Source organism: Mastomys coucha, unplaced genomic scaffold, assembly GCF_008632895.1.
Source record: "Mastomys coucha isolate ucsf_1 unplaced genomic scaffold, UCSF_Mcou_1 pScaffold2, whole genome shotgun sequence".
In the NCBI taxonomy this organism is placed as follows: Eukaryota; Metazoa; Chordata; class Mammalia; order Rodentia; family Muridae; genus Mastomys; species Mastomys coucha.
The window spans coordinates 5,687,989-5,713,344 of record NW_022196902.1 but is presented as its reverse complement, the minus strand read 5'-3'; the positions used below and the strand labels follow the sequence as shown (position 1 = coordinate 5,713,344).

The window sequence follows — 25,356 nt, the reverse complement described above, 5'->3', positions numbered from 1 at the left end:
TTGGGGTACAAAAGGGAAACAAGAATGTGATTTAATTCTATTTACTTAAAATATGTCTTTAAATGTTAGCAAATTTAGATAAATTGAAATCATGTAACTTTTCTCATCATAATGCAATAAAAGTTTAAAAAAAAAAGAGAATTTGTCATGCTTTCTTGATATATCTGCGTGTGGTGATTTGACTATGCTTGGCACATGGGAAGTGGCACTATTAGGAGGTGTGGCCATGTTGGAACAGGTGTGGCCTTGTTGGAGGAAGTGTGTCACTGTGTAGACAGGCTTTGAGTTCTTCTAGTGCTCAAGCCCCACACAGTGCTTGAAGACAACCTCCTCCTGGCTGCCTGCAGAAGACAGTCTCCTTCAATCAAGATGTAGAACTGTTGGCTCCTCCAGCACCATGTCTGCCTGCAAGCTGCCATGCTTTCCACCATGATGATAATGGACTAAACCTCTGAAACTTTAAGCCAGCCACAATAAAATGGTTTTTATTATAAGAAGTCGTTGCCTTGGACATGGTGTCTTTTCACATCAGTGAAGCCCTAACTAAGACAATGTGGATATATAAATCAAGCAGTTAAAAGCATTTTGTAATATGTCACATAAAAATAAAATGCCTTGAAAGCAAAACTCAGGATGAGTTGGACGACATTTCAAGAATAAAAGTGCAGCGCATTAATAAGATATATTTTGTTGGTGAAAGTTATTAATTTCTGAATGAGGGCAATAGGCAACATAATGTTTTAAAATCTTGATTTAATGGCTCTTGAAATAACAGCTTCATGAACAGGTACATAGCAGTTTACTTTGGTATCTGGTTTTTCTTCTTTTAAATGACAGAGTAGGAAGGCAGAAACCTCATTGAGGAAATACACCCTTGGATGAGTCCCCGGCATCTCCCAGACCTCCATGGAAAACACTTGGTGAAAACTCAGCTAACATACGGCTTCTCCTCTCTTGTCCTTGGTTGTTTTTTTAAAAGTCAGTCTACTGTGTGTTACTTCCTTTGAAACTTTAATGAGTTAAAACCCATGAAAATTCTTCAATTTAAAGCATTTCCAACCAGATCACAAAATGTATGTCCTAATTTGTGTCAACCCCACGAGTAGGACTACATTCAGTAAGTTTTAAGTCTCAAAGTTGACATGGCAAGGAATTCTATAGGCTAAATATTATTGTTGGGTGATGACTTATCATCTCTCTCTCTCTCTCTCTTTCTCTCTCTCTCTCTCTCTCTCTCTCTTCCTTTCTTCCTTTCATCTGTATGGGCTTGTGAAGAATGCAGGACCTCACCCATGTGACGTAAACATTCTCTCACTAAGCTACACTCAGCCTCATTTCTTATCTTTACATAAAAATAAATGTTAACAGATGTTCTTCTATAGTCTTTCTTCACAGCAGTGAATCATTTTGTTCTGCTCTTTGATACACATTCCACCCATGTTAGAGAAGATTTTAGTCTTCATATTTTACTTATTTGTGTGTGTGTTGGAGGTAGGAGGCAGAAACGCCATGGCGTGTGTGTGGAGGTCAGAGGACAATGTTGTGAAATCAGTTTTCTCCCTAAAACTTTCCCCTGCATCCCAGGGATCAACTTTAGCTCATTGGGCTTATTGGGCAAGTGTCTTTATCCACTGAGTCATCTCTCTGGTCCCTAGAGACAACTATTTGATGCCACCAAGTTATTACCATTCTTTTGGCAGATTCTCTGAGTTTTCACGAGGCTATAGAACCATAAGCTCCAACTTAAAATCTAAGTCTCCCACATGTCTAAATCTAAAGTTAACCCAAAGCTCTTTACATTTGAAACTTTAAACTTCTTCATTTTGTTGTATTTATACAATTTTACTTTTATGTGGTTGTATGTGTATGCATATGTATCTGTACACACACACATATATATGTGAGTATGCATGCCTTGACCTCAGCTCTTCTTCAGGACTCATCCACTTTGTTTTGTTTTATTCATTTTTGTTAGTCATGAAATTATTATCTTACAGTCAATAAATAGCAATACATTTTCTTAGCTTCTTATGTGTGTATATATTTTTTTAAAAATACAGTACCTTCTCTTTGAGCCTTCTGTTCATTTTACTAATGCACTGTGCATACTATAGTCATTTTAGTCTTTGTATGAGTGGCTATGTCATATGTGGATGATGAGTGACAATATGGTTAAATGGGCAATGTAAGTGATTCTTGGTGCTTTTATCTTCAGACACCTATCATAATTCAGGAGATGTGTATGGTGGTTTAAATTTCATGCCTCTTTCTTGTTTCTTATTTACCCATTTTCATAATTGATTACTTTTTATAGATACCACCTATCTCCTGATACACACCTTTATTAGCTTCTTCTGTAACACAGAATTCGTCACCAAGAATGAAATCATGTTACAATATTGTATTCACCTGTTCTTTTTAGTACTAACTGTTCTGAGATACAGTCATGTGCTGCATAAGGACACTGTTTCCATTGAGGACATACCTATTACATAGCAGTTTGGTAAGTTTGTAAGGGAGCTGAGATTTTCTATTATCCTATTTCCATTGTCTGGTCCCATTATTGCCATTGTAATGTTGTAACACAATGCAGTGCTCCTGTGTGCAGTGGTGCTGCTGTGAATGGAATTACTCTATTGTCGCTCATGTAAAATTATGATCCCTACAATTATGTTCTCTATGTAATACTTGGAGATGATAAGCGACTGGTTTATGCATCCACTCCACCATAATGTATTGATATTTTTTGTGCACATGCCTTCTACTGATGAAAACAAACTTACTGTAAAGAGAATGCCATGGTACTCTGGGAGCATCCTCATTTATATACGGCTTCACATGGCTTTTGACTGAACCAGAACTGCATCCCATGATTGACATCCACATCTACAAGTGTTTAAGCACTGTATAATATTTGGACATAGACAAGACTACCCAATGGCCCATTCCAGCGCATATCCCATCAGTAAGTGACATTTGGCTGTTTAATAATTTAGCTAACTTTATTAATTTTGGGCTCATGTCTCTGGTATTTGTCTCTACCGATTTCCCTTGTCTTTGAATTGTATTAAAGTCACCACCATTTTGTCCCTCTGTCTCTTAACCTAGTCAGGCTTTGTGATGACACTTTGAGGTGCTTACTCTGTTTCAAGTGAGATAATCTTGACTTGGTGTGCTGAACCAGCGTGAAACTTACTAATTGTCAGTGTGAGAACTGACCTTTTCATTGCAGCCTTAGGAAGCTGTGCATCCAGGAAATATCATCACCAGCTTTTCAACCTCGCCTCTTGAGTCAGCCAAGAATTTCTCAGGCTGGGCCTGGCTCGGCCTTCTTTCTCACAGGGTGCTCCTTAAAACTGATCACCACCATGGAGCTGGGCACTGGTCTCCACCTTGCCTGCTACAGAACATTAAGCACAGCTGGGCTCTGGAAATGGCTCTGCCCACTACTTGGAGCTTTGAGCTCTTTTGTAACCCAGGAAAATGATTATCTAGCACCCTGAGCCCACCTGCAAATTGCCTGTGTAGTTGTTCACACACCATTACTATGTATCTAGAGCACAGGGATGATAATCAACATGGAGTTCCAAAATCCCCTTGACCAAAAAGTCTATACTTGGCAGGTCACAGTGATTGAGAGGTGAAACTTCACTAAGACCCAGACCTCAGGCAATCTGAGAATACTACAAAGTCTCAGGCTTCAGTGGTGTGTGTGTGTGTGTGTGTGTGTGTGTGTGTGTGTGTACATGCACAAGCGAGCGTGAGTGTGCACTCATGCTTGTGGGTGCACGTGTATATGTTTACTTGCATTTGCATGTGTGCAGAGGCCAGAGGTCAATCTCTTACACCATCTCTACCTCCTCAGTGCTGGGATTACAAGTGTATGCCACCATGCTCAGTTTGAAACACAGGTCCTCAAATTTATACAAGCACTTATCAAGTGTGTAATACCACCCAGCCTTTATACAATATCTTGGGTCTTAAGAGATAGCTCAGTTGGTAAAATGTTTCCCTAGCATGCACAAAGCCTGAGATTTGATCCCCAACATCCCATAAAGCAGGAGGACATGGTGCTGAAGGCCTTTAGTCCTGATATTCAGGAAGAAGAGGCAGAAGAATCTTGAGTTCAAAGTCATCTCCAGCTATATCGAGAGTTCGATGGCACCCTGGAACTATATAAAACACTGCCTTTAAAAAAAAGGTAGAAAACAGGAGGAATCATAGTTTTGAAGAGGGGAGGGCGTCTGGAAGAAAGGGATGGGGATAGGAGAGGGCAAACATAATCAAAACACATTATGTACACATATGAAACTGTCAAAGAATTAAAACACTGAGAGTTTTAAAAAGATGTTTTGGGGACCAGAAGACGTATGAGATGCCACTGATAAAGGAAGAGAAATGAATGTTAGCAATAGATTCAGGAATCCCCAAACACACTCTTCAACTGCAAGAAAATCTCCAAAGGAGGCTACTCAAAATAAGCCAAAACACAGGCATCCCACATCTGCGCTGTCTAAACTCCAGACAAATATCTCATGCTTAAGCTCAGACTCTCCTGGAAATATTGTGACAAAACTTTCTTGTGTGTATTTTTTAAGGGATTTGTTTGTCGGTTAATAGTTTAGGGATTTGGGTTAGGCCTTACGAGAGTTATAAACTCAAGGACTTGGCTTATCAAAATTATGTCTTATAGCTGTTTTGGTGAAGTCAGTGGCCAAGATGCCTTCAAAACATTCTTAGCAGAATCTGTTTCCAAAGGAGTTGGGAGCAATCTTTCTCATGGGAAGTTGATATTCCAGCACATTTAAAAAATGTATATCTTAGGAAAAACCAGAATGTGAAAAGGTCAAGTAGCCAAATAGGCTGAGCTCATGTCCAAGAGCTGTGGGGACAGGAACTGTTGGAGAAGAGGGGGCAAGCAACAGAATGACTTGAACAATTTATCTTCTTAATTTTTCCATGGTAAGAGAGAGTCTGGCTTTGCATCCACTGGGAACCAAAGCATAGTATTTTTAACCTGAGTTCCTAGAACTACCTTGTCTCTTGAATATATGTCTTTGGCTTTTGCTGTCCACAGATTCCATTTGAACTTAATCCCACTAGAACTCCAAAATTCAGAGCATCCCAGTTTCTCCCTGTAGTTCTCCCAAGCAGGAAGAACATCTATTAGGAAATTCGAGAAATGATACAAAGGCCTGAAGTACAGTTTAATTTGCCGTGTATCAGAGAGACCCACATTCAAGCCCAGAATCGCAAGATTAATTGTGATTAGTGAAATCTGCATAACTTTATAGGAAGTCAAGACAAGTCTGTGTATTCCAGTGGAGGCTAAAAGAGGGGCTTGGGCACCCTCCTCTATCACACCCCATCTATTCCTTTGAGGCAGGTTCTGTCCCTGAATCTGAGCCTCAGTTTCCTCAGCTTGGCTAGAGAGCAGCAAGCCCCAGCAATAGCAATTGTCCATGCCCCTTGACTGAGCTGGGGTTACAGAAGGGGACTGGGATCCAAACTCTAGTTCTCATGGTTGAACAGGCAGCTCTGTTCACCACTGAGCTCTCTCCAGACTCACTAAAAGTGTTTTGTAAAGAAAGATATAATAAAGGTGTTCACATTGACACTGTTGAAGACCCAGGACATCCATGGCCTTTGTTACTGTTATCTGAATTGAGCATAGGCTTGGAGACATAAATATTTTCTGTTTCTTAATATGAAATGTAAATTTGGATTAAATATTTTAAAATTAGCTGCATACATACATTTCTCTATTTGACATAAACTAATGTCACTTGGGAATAGGGAACCTCAACTGAAGAATAGCCTCTGTCAGATTGCTTTGTGGGTATATCTGTGGAGTGTTTTCTTGATTAGGGATTGATATAAAAGGTCCCATCCTCCTCTGAGCAGGCAGCCTTAGGTTATATAAGGAAGCAAGGTAGAAAAGCCAGGAAAGTCAGTCAGTCAGTAAGCAGTGTCCCTCCATCGTCTCTGCTTCAGTTCTTGCCCTCAGGTTCCTATCTTGAGTCTTTGCCTTGACTTCCCTTGATGATGGAAGCGGAAGGAGTTAACTCTTTCTTTTCCATGTTGGTTACTGTCAGTGTTTGAGTACAGTAATAGAAATCAAACTAGGACTCGTGGTTATGATATACTATTGGATTAACTCAATAAATTCTGTAATGATCAACCAGAGTAATTTGACATGCTCAGAAAATTGTGATTGGGTGGTGGTAGGTGAGAACATTCAAATTCTTTTCTGCTAGCTATCTATGCAGTACACTATGGAAGCCATATCACCTTCCGTGTACTGGCATGTTGGGGCTTATCCATGTGTTAGCCAGCCTTGTCTCTTCCCCCCTCTCCCCTCTATCTGGGATGTGCTAATCACTGTTTAGTTGTCTTTATCTATGGTTCCATGAGCAAATGAGATCATGCAACATTTGTCTCTTGTTCCTGGATTATTTCACTTAACAACTTCTGAATATGTCCGTTTTGTCATAAATGACAAGATTCCACATTTTATTTTTAATGGACAACTAATACCTAGCCATATATTTACTACTTCTTATTGATCCTCCCCCAGGTTGATTTCACATCTCAGATACTTACAAATATGCTTGCTGCAGTAAGCACGGGCTTGCAGATGTCTCCTCAATATATTGATTTCATTGTCTTTATCTACACAAGCAGTAGTGTGGTTGTTGGATCATAAGGCATTTTTATTTTTAGTTAGTTATTTTGTAGACCTCTATATTGTTTTTTATAACTGTAGTAATTTATATTGCCATCAAAAGTGTGTAAGAGCCCCAGTTTTTCCCTTTATTCTCTTGCCAAAACGTTTGTCCTTTTGGTAACAGCGATTATGACAAAAGTGAGGTGATGTCTCACAGTTTGATGTGGGTTTATTTCTCCGAAGGTTGGCAATGTTGATCATTTCACTCACAGATGTGTTGGCCATTTCTATGTCTAGTTTTACAAACGTCTGTCTATTCATGTATTTTGTCTCACTTTAAAAATCAGGTTCTTGGGGGAATATTTTGCTCCTCAGCTTCTTGGGTTCCTTGTGTATTTTAGATGTTAGCCCCTTGTCAGTTGTATAGTTTGCAAATGTTTCCTCCCTTTCTGTATGTTGTCAAAGATCCTATAAACAACCGTCTCCAAACAATCTTTATAAAACAGAAGAAGACCAGATGGTGGGGGTTGTAACCCTCTTTCTGAAGGTAGGGTATCATGGAGGGTTCTGTGGGTTCAGCTGCTTCAAATTGACTCCTGCTTCAACAGCCACTCTAAGCAAACCGGAAACTGTACGTATGGGAGGGTTAGTGAAGGCAAGGACTAAACTCCTATTTAGAAACACAGTAGAGAATATTTAGTCAGATCAGTGCAGTTTCTTGCCACACAGCATCTCTGGGACAGCTTAAAGCTCCCAGTGAGCATTTTATACCCACACATTTCCCAGCTAAAATTTAGTAGATGTGCTTCTGAATTAAGTCAGTGGAAGAAAGAGTTCTCCCTGTGGATCAAAGACAGTGGACCGCTGATTGTACCTCTTTCTTGTTGCATGGTCTTTTAGTGCTGGGCACAGAGAGAGGAAATATCACTGTGAAAACAATGGACGGTTCAGGGAGATGAGATCTTGGGTCGTGCACACAGCTTATATACAGAACCTGGCTCATAATAGACACTCACTAGTAGTTTTGCTATTTCTAGAAGTTTCCCTGTGCTGCTCATCTTGCATCATCTGGAATGGTTTTGGAGATTAGCAGGAAGGTCAGAAGAGAGTGAATATATATTAATATATATATTCATGTATATATATCTTATATATATATCATAATATATTATTGAAGGGATCTTTCAGCTAAACAAGTTAAAGGGATGGTTTTGCCACTCATTTTATTTTTTAAAAAAAATTTAGTGTTCTTAAATCAATAAACTAAATATTAATCTATATGGACTTATGAAGCATGGTGTGATGTTGTGGCTCATCTTCATGATGTCATATGTCTAAACCAAGCCAATCAACCTGTCTATTTCCAAAGGAAATTATCACCTACTATTTTTTGCTTCAAAAATGTCCTGGTGGATCATAGTCCTCCCCCAGTCCAAAACCTTGGGTGTCAACTGAATTTAGACTTTTTTTCTTCAATTTAGAAAGGCAATGCAAAAGCACATACTATTCAAATGTGGATTATCTTCAGTAGAGTCTGAGCACATTCATACAAACAACAACATTACAATCGCTGTAGAAAAAGACATGTTTGCTCACTCTGAATGAAAGGAAGATTGTAAGTAGTATTCAAATTGGGTTGGGACACCAAATGCATTTTAGCTTAACTTAAAGAGAAACAAGATTTCCCACATTTTAATATTGCACACAAGAGCTTGCTGATCTTAGATAAATCACACCAAGGAGTATTTATTGGGTTGTCCAAGGAACCTGATCTGTATTTTAAAGTATGTTTCAAATAACCAACAAGACAAGCATTCAGAACACAACCTATTTGTCCATGGGAGGTGAGGCGCAGCAAGAAAAGTAACTGAGACTTAAATTTTCAAACCATCAACAAAGATCACGTAATGGTGTCTGTGTTGGGCGGACAGGACTTTTCCTAGATGGTGATTCCAGCTACAGCTTGCCAATACCTCAGGCTTAAAAGGATGTGCTTTCTCTTTTTCTCATTTCCCTGTTAATTCCTCTGTTTCTCTTTCCTCAGAAATAGTTAGTTTGGCCTAGATTTTGTGCTGATGACACTCAGGCGTGGTGGCTGTCACGTCTTAATCAGGGCAAGTTGATGAAGTGGGGAGGCCACAATGATTTTAGTTTTATGGGAGCCACGCTTTTTAAATATATATAGTGTATATATATATATATATATATTATATATATATGTATATATATAATATATATATTATATATTTGTTTTAATTCATGGAGTGATATGTCTTTGAGATCATGTAACAGAATTAAAAATATTAGGGATAACAGATCCCTGGTGGACCAGCGGCTACTCCAGGGAAGTGAGATCCTGGATTCTGAGTACAGCTTGTATGTAGTACCTTACTTATTAGAGCCCGCAATGGTAGTTTTGTTATTCCTAGAAGTCTCCCTATGCTGCCTCTGCTTTTACTTGCATCCTCTGGAATGGTTTTGGGAGACTAGCAGGCCAGAGCCACGGAAAGTGAATGGAGAATTGGTGAGAAACATAGCTGTTCCTTGAACGAACTATTTCAGAGTTAGGAATGATACACGTCAGTACATTATTTGGTTCATCCCATGAAAGAATCTAAGATCTATAGAGATATCTGAACTCACAGTAGAAACATGGGTAATTAACCCAGTTGCCATGGAGGACTAAAGAATTTGTAAGTGGTTTGTCATTAGGAGTTCCAGTGATATAAATGCTTAATAAACAACCCCCCTTTATTATTTAACAACCACAGGAGACAATAAAACCATAGATTTTTGTTGTTCTCTTGCTGTGTACCTGATGGTGACATTGAACTTTGACATACCTCTGCTTCCCAAGCACTGGGGTTACAGGTGTACATCACAGTGCTTGGTCTTATGGTGACCTGAGGGCGAACCCAGGGCTCCACGCATGCTAAACAAGGACTCTTAATACCTGAGCTACATCACCAGCTCCTGGAGTTTTTTTAATTTTCTTTTTAACCTTTCAGAATAAAAATCCCAGAGAGCCTCGTTATAGTGTGTATTTATTACACCGTAGGTCAGGGGAGGTCATTGTAAATCTTTTTGCCTACACCTGACAAAATGCAGAAAGCAGAGTTGATTGGGCTCCAGGATCTTATAGGATCGTAACCACACGATCCAGTACATGATAATTTCTCCTGCACACTGCAGGTCCCTATAGTCTCATATTGTCAGCAGTTTTAAGTGTCTTTGGGGTCTTGTTTACACGGCCAAATTACAGAAAATCAGTGCAATGGTTTCTTAGCTTTCCATTCTTCTTTGACTCTAAGGTGTCCACAGCTCAGATGGCTACAGAGAATCTGACACAGCAGAATCTTACCCCTGATCTCTTTTGGCAACTCCTTCCTCTCATTAGTGACATTGATGAAATCACTTTATGTTTTGCTGTGAGGATAAGTGGATAAAAATTCTGAGCAGGAACATGGAAATTAATTATAATAAAAACACCATCAAAGTCAAACAGCGATGCATTTCAACACTCTATCTGCCTCTCCCTGCCCCCCAACAAAAATAAAAACACTTTATAAACACTTTTTAAGTGGAAATGTCACCAGTCTTTGTGTGATGTTAGAGATAAAAGTTGAAGCTCATTTATCCTAACCCCCAAGAAAGGAGCCTTTACTGTAGTTATTTATGGAGACTCCTTGTTACCTCTCAGTTATCCTTGACTCTCCCTGTTTCTGTTGGCTCTGGCATCTTTTGGAGAGCAGTGTGTTTTTGCATTGCATGTGCACTTTTTTCTTCCCCCCCTCCCAAAGTGCAGCAAATTCAACATTGCACGCATTTTCTTCCTTCCTTCCTTTCTTTCTTTCTTCCTTTCTTTCTTTCTTTCTTTCTTTCTTTCTTTCTTTCTTTCTTTCTTTCTCTCTCTCTCTCTTTCTCTCTCTCTCTCTCCCTTTCTTTCTTTCTTTCTTTCTTTCTTTCTTTCTTTCTTTCTTTCTTTCTTTCTTTCTTTCTTTCTTGCTTCCTTCCTTTCTTTCTTTTTCTCTTTTGCTTAGAACAGAGGTGGAAACCCCGGGGGATTCAAGTACCACTTGATAGGCTCACTCTCTTAATCAGCCTGTAATGGAGCTAATGGCTGTTTGTCATCCTTGGAGATATAAATTTCCTGGCGGTGGCTCCTGCAGACAGTGCGTGAAGTGTGTTCTGTGTGCCAGCAAGGGCTGATAATCAGCAGAAGGGCAGGGTGCTCCGTTAGCCAGAAGAGCCTGGGCTTCCGGGCTGCCAGCTGCCGGACTCGCCTCTTCACTTCTGAGACATGGACAAAGCCGGTAGGTCAAAGTAGCCTGAATTCTTCCTGGCTGCTGGCTTCCTCTGCAGTCCACTTCCTCTGCAGCATGCAGCCCTCCCTATTTGTCGCTCGCGTTCTGGACTTCAGCGTTCCAGACTGGGAAGCATGCAGTATATTAACCCTGATGATGAATTGACTCTAAGGAAATCAGTGTTTTCTTTGAAGTTTAGGAATGGGGTGGGGGGCAGATTAACGTGCCATGGTCAACATTTTGAAGACTGCACTGCTATTTTATTTAGGCTGCAGGGAATGTGGTGTTTGATCTTTTGTGCTCAGCACAGTGGTTGCAAAAAAATGCATATAGTTAATGACAACTATTCCTAGGGCATGGCAGAAGGTAAATGGAGCTACGAATATTAAAGAGCTGGATGGATTTTCGAAACTATCACAATACCGCCCTGTGCAGTAACATTAGAATTATTTGGTCTGAGGCTTTTATCCTTCTATTAGAATGCAGGGTCAAAAATGTTACTGTATGCTCTATTATCTTAATATGAGATTACAGACATTAGTGATCAGTCCGTCATGCATCTTTCAAAATAATATCTGTTTATACTGTCTTTACATGACAGCTATACAAACACAACTGAAGTATTTTAGTTAATTGATTTTGATTAATTAGTTAGCTAATTAAGATCTGCTCAGGGAGAAGTTTTTGTTCTTTCTTAGCTATAGTGAACTTTTAGAAGGCTACATGCTGGGCTACTGCTCCCATTTTTTGAGCCCCCCCCATTTGCACTCTGGATTAGTTTCTGTGTGAAACTCAGTAGGTCAGTCACTAGGCTGTTCTAAACTGGATAGTGGTGCATGTGGTACATGGGACCCTGATAGCTTTCCTGAGAGGAGGAGTCAGTGTTTATGATACATCCTACATGCCGAGACCACCCCACAAGCAAGTTTGTTAGGAAATTGATCAGTTGCCACCAGCTGTGTAGGTAGAGATTTTGAAGGCAGCATATCCTGTGTTGATTGATACAGTAGTTTGCCAGGCACAAAGCACTCATTGCAATCATACTGACTTGGGCATAGAACAAGCTTAAATAAATCAGAACAGTATGATATTAGGAAGGAAAACCCTAGGGGAGTGGAAGGGATGAAAGAACTGTAAGAGGATGTGCGCATGCGTGCATGCATGAATAGGAGAGAGAGAGAGAGAGAGAGAGAGAGAGAGAGAGAGTATTGTGTGTATGTGTGTGTGCGCGCATGTGCATGTGTTAACAGTAGGGGGAGGTAGTCTGGATTCACACATATACCTACATTCCCCCTTTGGTTATGACACTGTGTTATAGAGCGTGGCATGAAATCTCATAGCTATGCTACTCATTGACAAGGAACAATGTGAAGATCAATCAGAAGGCTCTCTGACTGCAGTGGAAAAGTGAGCAATAAAATAAATAAATAAACAAACAAACTAGCATCCTAAATTTAGCCTGTTTTAAACCTTCAACCACCCACAATTAATTATACTGATGTCCTGGTAGAATGATCACTTTAATTCAGCAAATGCCTTTCCTAACTGACTCACATATTTATTTAAAGGCCGTTTAAGAAAAGACAAGCCACAGCATACGGAGCAGCCTTCTTGGAGGCTTCACAATGGTGAAGGGTGATTAATTCTTTTTTTTTCTTCTAACTATAGCTTTGGAGGAATAAGCAAATACAGCTACACTGTATTTGCTTGTGGAACTAAATGTCACTAACAAAACACCTATACTCCTGATAAGTTTCAAGTATATTAATGTGCTCTGGAAAATCACTCTTAAAAAGTAGATATTTCTATATTATTATTAGTTTTAGATGCAATCCTCGATATAGGCGTGCACACCTTTCAACAGAATGACAGACTTATTTGAAAAGCTTGTAAATACTATTTTCTTATAGTGCCATATAATTGGCCATCAGTGATCGTGATGCATAGTCATTTCTTGGATGGTTTAAGAGCCAGTCATGCAGAGGGAAAATTTAAGCATCAGTTACCCACATACATTCTGATAAACTGTATTCACTGTAAGAAAGGCATTTGAAATGTATTGGTAAGTGGCCAAAAACAAACCCAAAAAAACCTCGACTGAGCTATCTTTAACATAATGCCAAGTGGTCAAGTTCATTTTGGAACATTGCAGCTTCTCCACTTTCATTTAAAAAACAATATTGTTGAATGTTTGCATCAACCTCTAGTCAGAAGTGGACTTTGGTGGTGGCGATCTGAGCCCTGCAGTCTGAAGTGGAACTCCTCCGTCATGACAGTTGGACCATCAGTTTCTTCCTGGAGGAGCCACGCCCCTTTCCAGCAGGTCCCTTTTCCCCATTGGGATTTGCATAAATAAGCCTTAGTCAGAAACACAGCAGCACAAGCTAAATGCATTTGATTTGCTCAGATCAATCAGAACACCACATAAGAAATATTTTCACATGGTGTCTGTTGTTAAAGAAGGACAAGAGATACCACCGAATACTCCGGCTCTCTGGGTGAGACATGATCTTCTCAGAGACTTTGGCTATGAGGTCCAGTCTCCTCTTCAGGGCAGAGCTGACATCCCCACCATCTCAGGGAAGGAGACACCCCTTCCCCTTCCCCTTTATTGCTGGCTTAGATCTTCCTTTAAAAGCTTTTCCTGGAATAACAATAAAATATTTATCAAACTATGTATATGGACTGTGTCAGGACAATTTCAGTAACCCACGATCTGGTTTTTAAATTTCGGCTGCTATTTCTTCTTAGAAGTCACACAACTTCTCAGAGAGGTGGCCCTTTATGCTTCCTAAACTATGGCCACATCTGTAGTCCACGTTGCTCTGTCATTTCTCACCTCATGTTCCTCAAGAGGCTCTCCTAGATGAGACTTGGAAAGAGGTAGAGGCACTGATGAGTGGCGAATGGTGATCCAAAACAATACTTGGGCATGTCACACCGTATCTATAGGATAAAGTATTGTAAACCGCTCTTTCCCATTTATTGAATATATTTTTCTTGCTCGAAATCAATAGATTTCATTCACATTGTTTGGATCTTAAAAGGTGCTATGATTTAGAGATGAAGCACACAGCTACCGAGAGCCCTTGGGCTTTTTATCCCAGTGACTCACAAACTTTTGACCCTTGATGTACAAATCCCAGAATCACATTTACTGGCTCCGATTTCCCTGTTAGAGAATGAGGAGGATTCATTTGAGGTAGACTGAGGAAGGTTTACAGGGGAGTCATCAAGAGCACCTAGTTATCATGCATACATGGGAAAATGATTCTGTCACCTCAGCGATAATAAACACATGACAAAAGCTTCATATGCTTCTATTCCTCATCTCTAAGTGATGACCCTCACTCTACCCATCTCTTCAGATTGGTGTGAAGAGAAAAGAAGATAATTCATGAAAAGCTTTTGCTACAATGGCTGGCATATGCTATTTAGAGAGTCACTGGAAAACTGAAGCAGGTTGCCTTGTGAACAAATATATGTTCTAGCAGGGTGGCTTTAGAAATGCAAGCGACTGTGGAAAAGTCAGCAATGAAAGCAGTCAGGTGGCTGGCCCAAGAGTATAATTGGAAATTGATGTGGGTGGCTCAGTGGGGGTGGGGTGGAGGGGTGCACTGGATGTGCATCATAGAACATGCTGAGTGTGTACGTAGGCAGAGCTTGCCTAGTCAAAGGAGACCTCTGGGGTTTCTAGTTTGAGAATCTAATAGTCTGACACTGTGGAGTAGAAAATGAATTTTAAGGGAAAGGTGGCAAGTCTCATTTAGAATCTGTTGAATTAAAAATATCTTCTGGGTTAGCCATAGAAGTTCAAGGTAGATGGAAGGTGTACACACACACACACACACACACACACACACACACGAGTACATATGACAGACAGAGAGAGAGAGAGAGAGAGAGAGAGAGAGAGAGAGAGAGAGAGAAAGGGGTTGAGATAAAGCAGGGTAGTTGGTTTCTTTGGATTTCTACCTTATTTAAATATATATTTAAATTTATATGTATATAAAATTTATATATTATATAATACATAATTATACATTATAATTATGTATAAAGATATATAAATTTTAAATATACAATATATTTAAATAAAATGTATATTTATATTTTAAACAAATATCTATTTCAATATGTAAATATTCAGCCCAGTAAACCCAAGAATACTTCATGCTTCCCCTTAGCCTGTGGCAGATCCCATAGGAGGCTAGTGTAAAGAAACTTTCAAATGCTTCCTCTTATCAACACAGATGGAAATAAGAGCAGACCCAAGAGGGGAAAATGCCTGAAACACTAAAATAATTTGGATAAAGGCCAGACCCTCCATAAAATGAGGTAAACACAGACATTTTATTTTAAGCAGGTTTAAAACTTAAAATTGTAAACAGGAGACTTTCCTGTGGAATGCTCTCACACCAAAGTGCCTGACAATTCGAAGGTACTGTCTCAGGAGAAGGGTGAGAAGAGGGCCAGACTCCCTTTGAGAGTTCATGTATTTTGAAAGGGAATGCTTCCTTGCACAGACAACTCATTTTATTTGCAAACTCTATTTGGTATCATACAGTTTATACTTCTCCCTCTAATCTAGTGTGCTAGTATCATCCTACTGTTTCATATAATTTTGCTAGCCATGATACTTTGTAGGATACAAAGTATGTAGACTAGATAAATACATGTATTTAGCATACACACATATAACATATATGTATATGTAGCATATATGTATATAGCACACATATATGTATATGCTTTCCATAGGTACCTAAGTGGCACTCTTGGTTGGGTAGGTTAACAGATAAAGGACTGTAATACTTACAGTTATCTTAATACACAAAAACAATTTAGGACAAATTTTCTTTGCAATTAAAGAAAGAAATCTATTTTGATTCTCTGAAAGATTCTTTATACTTATTATTGAGCACTTTTGTCTCTGCCGTGTTTTGTGTCTCAGTGGTGAGGACCACACCCAGGTACCTGTGCTTACTAGGCAAACAGTTCCCCACGAAGCCAGAGCGTGGCATTCCATTGAACATTGTATTTACTGTGAAATAGATGGTTACCAGTCTATCTCCTCATAAAGACCATTGAGCTACCTCAGCATTTTAGACGTTTCCAAGCAAAAAGAATGAGTACTTGGTAAATCTCCTTTTGGGGACATTTTTTTTGCAAGATGGTTCTATACTATTGTAGAAATTTCTGCCCTTTAAAAGAAACTTTTGAAAAGTGAAAAGGAGCTTATGTCAGAATGCCAACTGCTCTGAGGTGGACACTAAGCGTTCTTCCTGGTTTTCCTATTAGCTGTAGAGTGACGTGGATTTCCGGAGAATGGAGTTGACTAAGCCTGTGCTGCAGCAAAGAGCTTCTTGCTTTTGTGTTCAGACCATTGGAATTTGTGCTCAGTGGTTTTTGGTTTGTTTTGTTTTTCTCTTTTGCAAATTCTCATCTTTACAACAGCAAAACAAACTCCAAATTTTCTGTATCCACAAGAGAAAACAGGAAGGCTTCTCAAAGGGCTTCAGTCAAAAGGAACAACTAGGGGAAAAAGTTATGGAAAGAAAACCAACAAGAATGTATTTGGGCAGCAAAGAAGAGAAGCAAGCATGAATACTTTACCATTTTATACTAATTCCATGAGCTACTTATCACTTCTCCCAGGTATACACATTGAGACTTCGAAGTTCAAGCAAGTTGGAAACTTGCATTTAAGAGCATTAAACGGGGCTGCTAGCATGCTCCTAGGATGAGCATAGAATTCCTTCCTTCCTGCAATAATTGACTTTGTTTGCAAGCCCTAAGCTGGACTACATAGCATAGCATTTCCCAATCAACTTCAGAGTCTGTCCACAGAATACCTTGTTCTGTGAGGTGGATGTGGAGATTTGGAAATCATTGTTCAAGTCCCTCTGTTCTTGTCATGTTTGCTTTCCATTTTCCCTCTGTGCTCCATCTCTGGAATTCATTTTGACTCTTACAATTCAAAAACAGGAAGCCATCTTTGTTACCTAGCAAACCATTCATGTTCATAAGTACCAATGCTTGATTAGTTAGAAATTGAACGACCGTGTCATGTACATTCAGGGTTTTGCTTCTTCCTCGGTGTTGGCTTTGGGGGACTCCGTTGGTGCTTAGAATCACTTTATGACGACGTAAGGTGGGAGAGGCAGGCAGGACTCCAACCTGCTCTGGACTGGAGTGGGATTTAATTGCAATCATAAAGCTGGAAGTGAAGCACATCTTTTATTTATCCAAACTTAACATTTAAAATGAAACATTAAAAATTGATGATAGGAGATTTTGTATGTCAAAGGCAGTTTCAGAGTTCTATTTTTATACTTCAGGTACCAAGAGTACAGCAAAAAAACAAAGGGCAAGCATATTAAACTAAAAGTTACTAAATGTCTGGAGAGGAAGAAAACATAATGTTTGTGAATGCCTCTTCTGCTCTACACACCAAGTTAAATATTTTATGTATTGCATCATTAATGCTTACAGTCAACCTATTAGCAAGCACTATTTGCCTCTGAGTTACATCTGATGAAGCTGGGGTAAGAGCTCACCCACTAAGTCAATGGTTTCTAAGCAAATCCAATTCTTTGTAACAACACCCAAGTCCAGCCCAGTGTTTTCCTGTTGTCAAGCAGTTTTCAGACTGATGATTTGGGGGCTGGAGAGATGGCTCAGGGCCTAAGATTGCTCTTGCATAGGAGCCAGCACCCACATGGCAGCTCACAACTGTCTGTAACTCCATTTCCAGAGGCTCTGACAGACACACATATAGGCAAAAGACCAATGCCTATGAAATTAAAAAAGAAAACAGATGACCCTGGTCTTTGTATCTTTCATAACACCAAGTGAGGACCTAGACTAGCGTAAGTATATAATAAATGGTATTTTTACAACTTAAGTCAAATATGTCATTTAATGAATTTGGAGCAATTTTTCCAAGAGGGAATTAATCTTGAAAGAATATGATGCAGACGTCAGTTCATGGATAAGTATATAATATAAGCTGAAACAAAAGGGTTATGAATTTGAAGACAGAGCAGTTTACATGACTAGGTGCTGTCTCCACAAAACAATGTATGTAAAGTCAGTTTTTTCATAAGCAGTCAATGTTCATGACAATCTATGAGATAGAACACATGGAGTATACTTCACTGATGAGATTTTGCACCATGGCAAAAAAATTACTCACAATTTTCACTGAAAGGTGTAATAGTATTAAGGTCATTAACAGAAACTATTTTTATAAATGTACATGAAACAATTTTAATGATATTTAAATGAAATATAGACACATCCTCTTGTGAAATGGTTCTCTTATCTTCTGGAGACACTGGGCTGCATGAGGTGATAGGGTCTCAATGCCCCTTTCAGATTGGACGAGACCAGGCAGGTTTTCCTAGTACCTCCCATAAGTTTCTGCAAGGCTGTTTACAAGTGGCTCTCTTACCATCTTTAAAACAGTCAATTCCACTGGATCAAGCCACCTAACAGCCCCAAATTACATTTTTAAGTTTCCTCTTATAAACTGCTTTGGTTCAAAATATTTAACTTTCTAATTATGTCTGGTGACTAAAATGATGTCTTATGACTGGACTCTCGAGTCATGGTTTCCATTCTTAGACTTGAATCATTCAATCCCAGCAGTTTTTACACCTTGATAGGTGTGAAGTTCAAATTCTGCCATTCGTCGTTGCTATTAGTAACTGAATGCACCAGGGTTTCTTGCCGCTCTTGCGTCTCCCACTTCACAGCATGTACATGTTAACAACAAAACAAAACACGTGTGTGCCACTTCTTTTGGTTCTCATGTTCTTCCCATGCCGTCCATCATCCCAGCATCTGTACATCCATGAAGTATCTCCTGCTAACCCACATCAGTGTGCACACAGGAAATGACACAGAACTCTGTTCTTCCTGAACTTTCTTCCTGGCAGAGAAAATAAGAGTTTCTTTTTCTGGCAGAGAAAATTGGGTTTTGTAGACAAAATTCTCAGAGAGTTCTACATTATAAAGTGGACTAGCTGATACACATTTGGGCATCCTTACACTGAAATGCTCAGAGTCAGGAGTATTTACAATTTTGGATTTTTTTTCTGATTCTGAAATGTTTGCATGTATATAATGTGTGATCTCGGGAAAGAGTCCCAAATCTCAACATAGTTTTACTTATGTTCTTTGCATCTCATGCACTGCTGGATCTGAATCTTAAAAACCATGTTTTGGAGGCTTGATGCTTAGGGAAGTGTTATTGAGAAACAGTGAGAGGCTTCCAAAGAAGGAGCACAGTAGGAGATCTTTGTGTGATTAGGGCCATGCCTTTAAAGAGGAAAATATGGGACTCTTGTCTCTTCCTTTTTCCTCCTGTGCTCCTTGGTCATAGGTGAATGTTTCAACTATTCCATTTTAACTGCTATGATAGAGTTTGCTAACACAGGCCTGAAGTCACGGGGCCTACTGATCACGGACTGAAACCTCACACACTTTCCTCTTTCTAAGTTGATTACCTAGAGTGTTTATTATTGTGACGGCAGCTCATCACTTGATGTGAGGTCAAGCATATCATTTGCATTTGTAACATGGTATTGGTGCTCAAAAAAGTTTTGGATTGTGACTCACTTTGATTTCAGGTTTTCTAGTTAGAGTGCTCAATATATATTTAGGTAGAGAATGGGTTCAATGAGTATTATTCTACACAGGGCCGTCAGGGAAAGCTCCAGACAGGTTCAGGATTACAAAAGCACAAATTCCCCAGAAGCACACTGACCATGGTGTTTGTACAACACAAGTCTAGGCCAGTGTTGTTGGGGACAGATGAGAGCCATGAGGAAGGTACCAAGATGAAGTTGAGTCACTTCAGGATGGTTACAAAGAGCCCAGAAGTTGAGCATCTGTTCTACCAGCTCTCGGGAGCCTTTGAAAAGTTTTAGGTGAAGAAGTGATGTGATTGTACCTGATGAATTCAAGACATGTCAATATTTGGAAGAGCAGGAAGGGGAGCTCCTGAGATGAAATCCACATAGCCCATTCTTAAAAGCAGGGATTACAGAGGGAGAGGGGGAGAGGGAGGGAGACGGAGAGGGAATTTACTATCAGTTCAACCCCATATTCCTGCTTCTGACATCTTCCCCCAACCCCAGCCTCCCCTGGGCATTTCTTAAAGTGTGTGTGGAGTTTGACAGCGCAGAATACTTCAGAGCCTTCTTCCAAACCAGACTATAAAATCTTAAGGGTAGATGTCATCCCTTAGACATCCTTTGTGTCTTTCAAAGAGTCAAGGGATTTGTTCTGAACTCTGGACATCTGTGGGAAACCCTTGTACATGTTGTTGGAAATGCCAACCCCTGTGTTCCACACTGGACAAATGCTGTAAGATTCTGGAGGCGGGGGGGGCAGGGTTCAAAATATTGGGTTTTGTAGATAAGCTACCCATATTACTCTGATAGAGCAACCAATGTGAGAACCATTATGGGAGTATCTACTCTCTCCCTCCTCCTCGCCTCCTTACTCGAAGCCCCCTTCCCCGTCTCTCCCTCTCTCCTTCCCTCCCTACCTCCTTCTCTCCTTCTCTTCCTCTCTCCCTCTATTCCTTTCTTCCACTCTCCCTGCCTCCATCTCTCCCTTTCTCCCCCGCGCCCTCTCTCCCTCTTTCTCCTGGCTTCCCTCTCTCCCAGCTTGTTTTCTGTGTGTTTCTCTCCTCACCAACAAAAGAGAGTCTACCTGGGAATGTGTGCTTAGGACTTAACCCACTTCCATGAAAAGTGGGTTCAAGGAAATGGGGAAGGTAGAATGATTGTTTCTTGGTGACATAACAGACCTGAGGAAAGAGGGGTGATATAAAGAGCCTATGTCACCAGCTTCCTATATGTCTCCCCTTTTGTGTCTCTCAGGCAGTCTTAAATGTTAAGAGTAAATACCATAGTAGAAACTATATCAGACTCCCACCCCTCCCCCAGATGTACTTCTATGACTAACTGTTATTAACTGAGTATGCTGTTCGCTGTTGAGTAGGTATGGGTAGATTGGAGCCAGTTCGATACTGATGCTCTAGTTCCTGTTTCCTGTATATTACCACAGATGTTCTGCTGCTAATTCACAAAGACATAGGGCCTGTCCTGCCTTATATATCTGCTTCTGACACACCCAACACCCAACATACAATGCACACATATCCCAGAATAAACCTTAGATCACTTTGAACCAATATTATCGTATAGGATCATTTGATCACTTACCTTTCTGCTGTATTGATTAAGAAATGATGCTTTTACAACAAACTCAATACTTATCTTCCAATGAGAGCGATATCATCAACTAAAACCATCGTTTTAGAATTTAACTTAATAATCCCAGACAGTTGAGAAAGTGCAAATGGAGAGGGCTTTCGAATCTCAGTATTTGGAGGGAGGAAGCATCTAGTCTGGAGAAGAGCCCCAGGGATGGGCAGAGGAGGCTGCAATCCAGATCTTACCTTCATCTTCAAATTTACACGGGCACAGATGTACCTTACACTCCAACTCTGGATACTATAGTCTTAGCTCTCATCCATACCTCTGTTGCTTTCTGGAAAAGCCTCCTGTGTCACACCCAGATCTGGTATGCCTTCTTCCTATAACAGTGTGGTTCACACACCAGTAACCGCAGAAACACCAGCCACTTGGGAGATTGAAGCAGGAAGAGTCTAAGTTTGATGCCTGCCTGGACTATATAGTGAGACCCTGTTTCAAAGTACGCAAATGATTCACGATGTGAATGAGTTGGTAGGTACCACAATAACCCCCCTCCTGTTTTGTGTGTTAAGACACTTGATCATTGCTGATGTGAAAGCACCCTGTTATCCCAGAATCATAAAGTTCTTATGCTGTGTGCAAACATGTTCTACCAGGTCCCGTTAGAAGTTTGCATTCAACTGTAAACATGAAGCAACTCCCACAAAACTGTTGCAGTGGAGCGGAAAAAGAATTCACCACAAGAATCCTCATTCATTTGATCCACTTCCTATGGAAAAACACTCACTGGGCTCTTTTTCCCTTACTGAGGCTTGTGTGAAACTCTATCCACCCAACTTGCCTTTAATTTATCACCTGCTATGTAATGATCTGCACTTCATAGACTTGGGTGTTATTTTCTTAGTAATGGAAAATTGGCAGACATCCATGTCCAAAAGCAGCTTAACATGGGGGCATTTTTAATAAAAGGATAAAACAGAACGTTACTAACTTTGACCTTTGAGAATGGTCAGCGTGGCATACAGAAAGAAAATACCTTGGGTTTCTTGTGTGGAACTTCAGCCTTCCAGCCATCCATCTTGTTTACTCCATGGTCCTCAGAACAGACACCGAGAGTTGGGTGAGCCGATTGATTTGCTTAGACAATAAGCATCTTACCCTGCTCATTAACCTGTAGGTCACTTTTTTTTTTAAATTAAGGAAGTTCAAAGGCATTTATTTAAACAGCCCCAACTGTCACAGTGCTTGAAAGAAGCCAGATCGTAGAAAATTAGAGCCAACATTGTCTTTAAAATGCAGACTCTGTAGAAACCCAGGATTCCAGGAGTGTACATTTAGCGCGAAGCATCACCTCTAGCCTCTAAATTTCCTGGCTTATGTCAGTTTTTGTCATTAGCCCTAACACTCTGTAAACAAAAATGTCCCTTACACTGACAGATGTGAGCTTTCTTTCTCCAGTCTCAGGAAAGGTTTCCAGGGAACATCAAAACTATAAAATCTCCTAATGTACTTTTGTGTGCCTGGGTTATTTTAAAACAAAATTGAACCCCCAAACTCCATGTTTTAATGGAGAGCTGGAAATAAATGAAGATTTTTTTTCTTAAATGCTCTACATGCTTCAGCAAATATTCCTTTCGTCTTTGAAAATGATTACAAATATAGCTTCCTTCTCACAGCTCTGCAGAAAATTATGTAAACACCTCAAAGCTTTGGTTCTGCTCAAACAGATATGAAATGAAGGCAGAGAATTCCCTCCCCTACCCCAGAGAGCAGCATCATGCTCAGCTTAACTACACATGGACAATGTTGCCATGACATGTAAAATCTGTGTTCAGTCCACTACATGCTTGGCTGTCTGCCAACCCACAAGCCTAGCCATGCCAAACCAGATTCCCACCAACTTTCATAAAAGGGAAAACCAAATACAGCTTACCCTTTGGGGTGCAGGCAATGTGTTTTTCTTTTAGGGAGAATGAGTTTACATTTGTCCTAGCCACAAAGGCTGTCTCTGAAGTGGACAGGCAAATGGTTTTGGTCATAGCCTCTATGAAATATAACCATTTCAGGCTATGATCTTGAAGTGGGGTGAAGGATATGCAATCAGTTAACCAGGGACTGAAGATTCGTCTGTGGTTTATTAATTAGGGGACCACACATGTGAAGGGCATGTATTTATATTGCAGGTAGGTTGCTGATAAGGAAATAGTGTTTACACAGAGAAAGGTCAGGAGTTGAAAGAGCAGAGAAAGTCTTGTAGTTTCATATAGGGATTGAGGATAGAGATCCAGTTATAGAGTAGCATTGGAGAGGTGGACAGAGAATGGGCAGACTATGGGGAAAGGTCAAATTCAATGTCACATTTATGACAAGGTCAGCAGAAAAGCATGGGGAAACACCACAGAGGTTTTGGTTTTGGTTTGGTTTGGTTTGGTTTGTTTGTTTGTTTTGTGGATGCCATTTGGTGTAAGCAGGCAACAGAACACTGATGAAGAGGGGATTTACAATGGCTCAGTGTAAAAAAGTGACTGATGAATAAATATGGTGGCCTGAGTTTGATTCCAGAAACCATACAGAGGTAGGTAGAAGGAGAGAAGTGACACCTTCCATGATGTGCCTGTACATATAACCATGTGCCTGTACAACACGCACACACACACAGACATAGAGACACAGACACACACACACACACACACACACACACACATACACACAGGCATACACACAAACAAACCCACACAAACACATATATAAACACAGAAACACACACACAGACACAGACACACAGGCATACACACAGACACCACCCACACAGAACACATATATAGACACACACACACACACACACACGCATACCCACAGATACACAGGCATACACACAGACACCACCCACATAGAACACATATATAGACACACACACACACACACAGACACACAGGCATACACACAGAGACACCCACACAGAACACATATATAGATACACACCAACACACAGGTACACAGGCATACACACAGAGACACCCACACAGAACACATATATAGACACACACATGCGTGCATGTATGCACATGCACACACACACACACACACACACACACACACGTGCATGCATGAAGCCAAGTTCCTAACATCCCTGGTTTCTCTCATCATTCTTGGGGAAGAACAACCCCTTTGTTTCCTGTACTCTACCTCATCAGCCACCATTTGAATTTCTATTTGAAATAGAATTATTCTTAAATTGCAACTCTCACATTTAGTCACATCCACTCATTTTCTCTGCTTAAACATGAACCCAACATTTGAAATAGTATAAATTAACTCTAAACACAGGACATAGAATTAAAAAACCACGCAATTCTGGACTGTCTTCTGAGACCCGGCTGAGAGCCTTGGGCTTCTCCCTGGGTCTCCCTTTCCATCTTCAGTATGCTATTTGTTGTATCTGGCTCTCGTACTGAAGATAACAGGACTCATTGAGCTCCTGCAGGAATTCTAAGTCATTAGCAGCATCAACTCACAGGTACTCCTGGCAGGGTCTAGAGGTCACCTGCCTGCTCTAGCCCCTGTGTTCTTCACCTTGCCCTGTTCTTCCATCTGCAGCTCCAAGCCATGGGCCCTCCTTTTCATCTTCTGTTTTCTCCTCTTTTGTGGTTTCAGAAAACAGACAATTAAAGCCCAAGGACTTTTGTCCAAGTTAAGGAGAGCAAACAGACTCTATTAAGGGTCAAACTATTTTCCCTTGAGTTAGTGACACAGCTTGGTTTACTTCCTAATTCTTGCCGTGCCATGCTGAGACTCAAACCAAAGGGCAATCCTTTAATATTAACTCCTCATCCTGTTTAGAAATCTGCAAGGATTCTTCCTACACCTTTGTCTCGAACCGCTCAAAGGCCTTACACAAAGTCTCCTGTCTTCCATGTCCTTCTGTGTCTCCAACAACCTCACCACCTCTAGTTGTACAGATCTGGACTCCAGCATCTGAGTCCCTGCACCTTAGCACTCTGTGTTCTCAGTGCCGTGGTCTGCTCCACAGCCTCCTCATTCTCCTCCCCTGCATCTGGTCTCCTTGCTTTGCAGGCAGCAGCTCAGGGGCTAAGTGGTCTCCCCTGGTTCTTCTGAAAGCTGGCACAGTAGGTGACAGGTTGTAAGGACA

At 40.4% G+C, this 25,356-nt stretch overlaps 1 protein-coding gene across 6 annotated transcripts in view; it reads left to right on the top strand.

Annotated features, from left to right (window-relative positions):
* Phactr2 (phosphatase and actin regulator 2) overlaps positions 1 to 25,356 on the top strand; it is a 261,938-nt gene that overhangs the window by 73,792 nt on the left and 162,790 nt on the right. Inside the window, exon 1 of one of the 6 annotated variants that reach the window (XM_031380435.1) lies at positions 10,680 to 10,980. The exons of the other annotated variants lie outside the window; for them this stretch is intronic. Within the exon in view, the coding sequence (XP_031236295.1) occupies positions 10,968 to 10,980 (13 nt within the window). The 5' untranslated portion in view covers positions 10,680 to 10,967. Of the gene's footprint in view, positions 1 to 10,679; positions 10,981 to 25,356 lie in introns of those variants that run through there. 6 annotated transcript variants of the gene reach the window in all.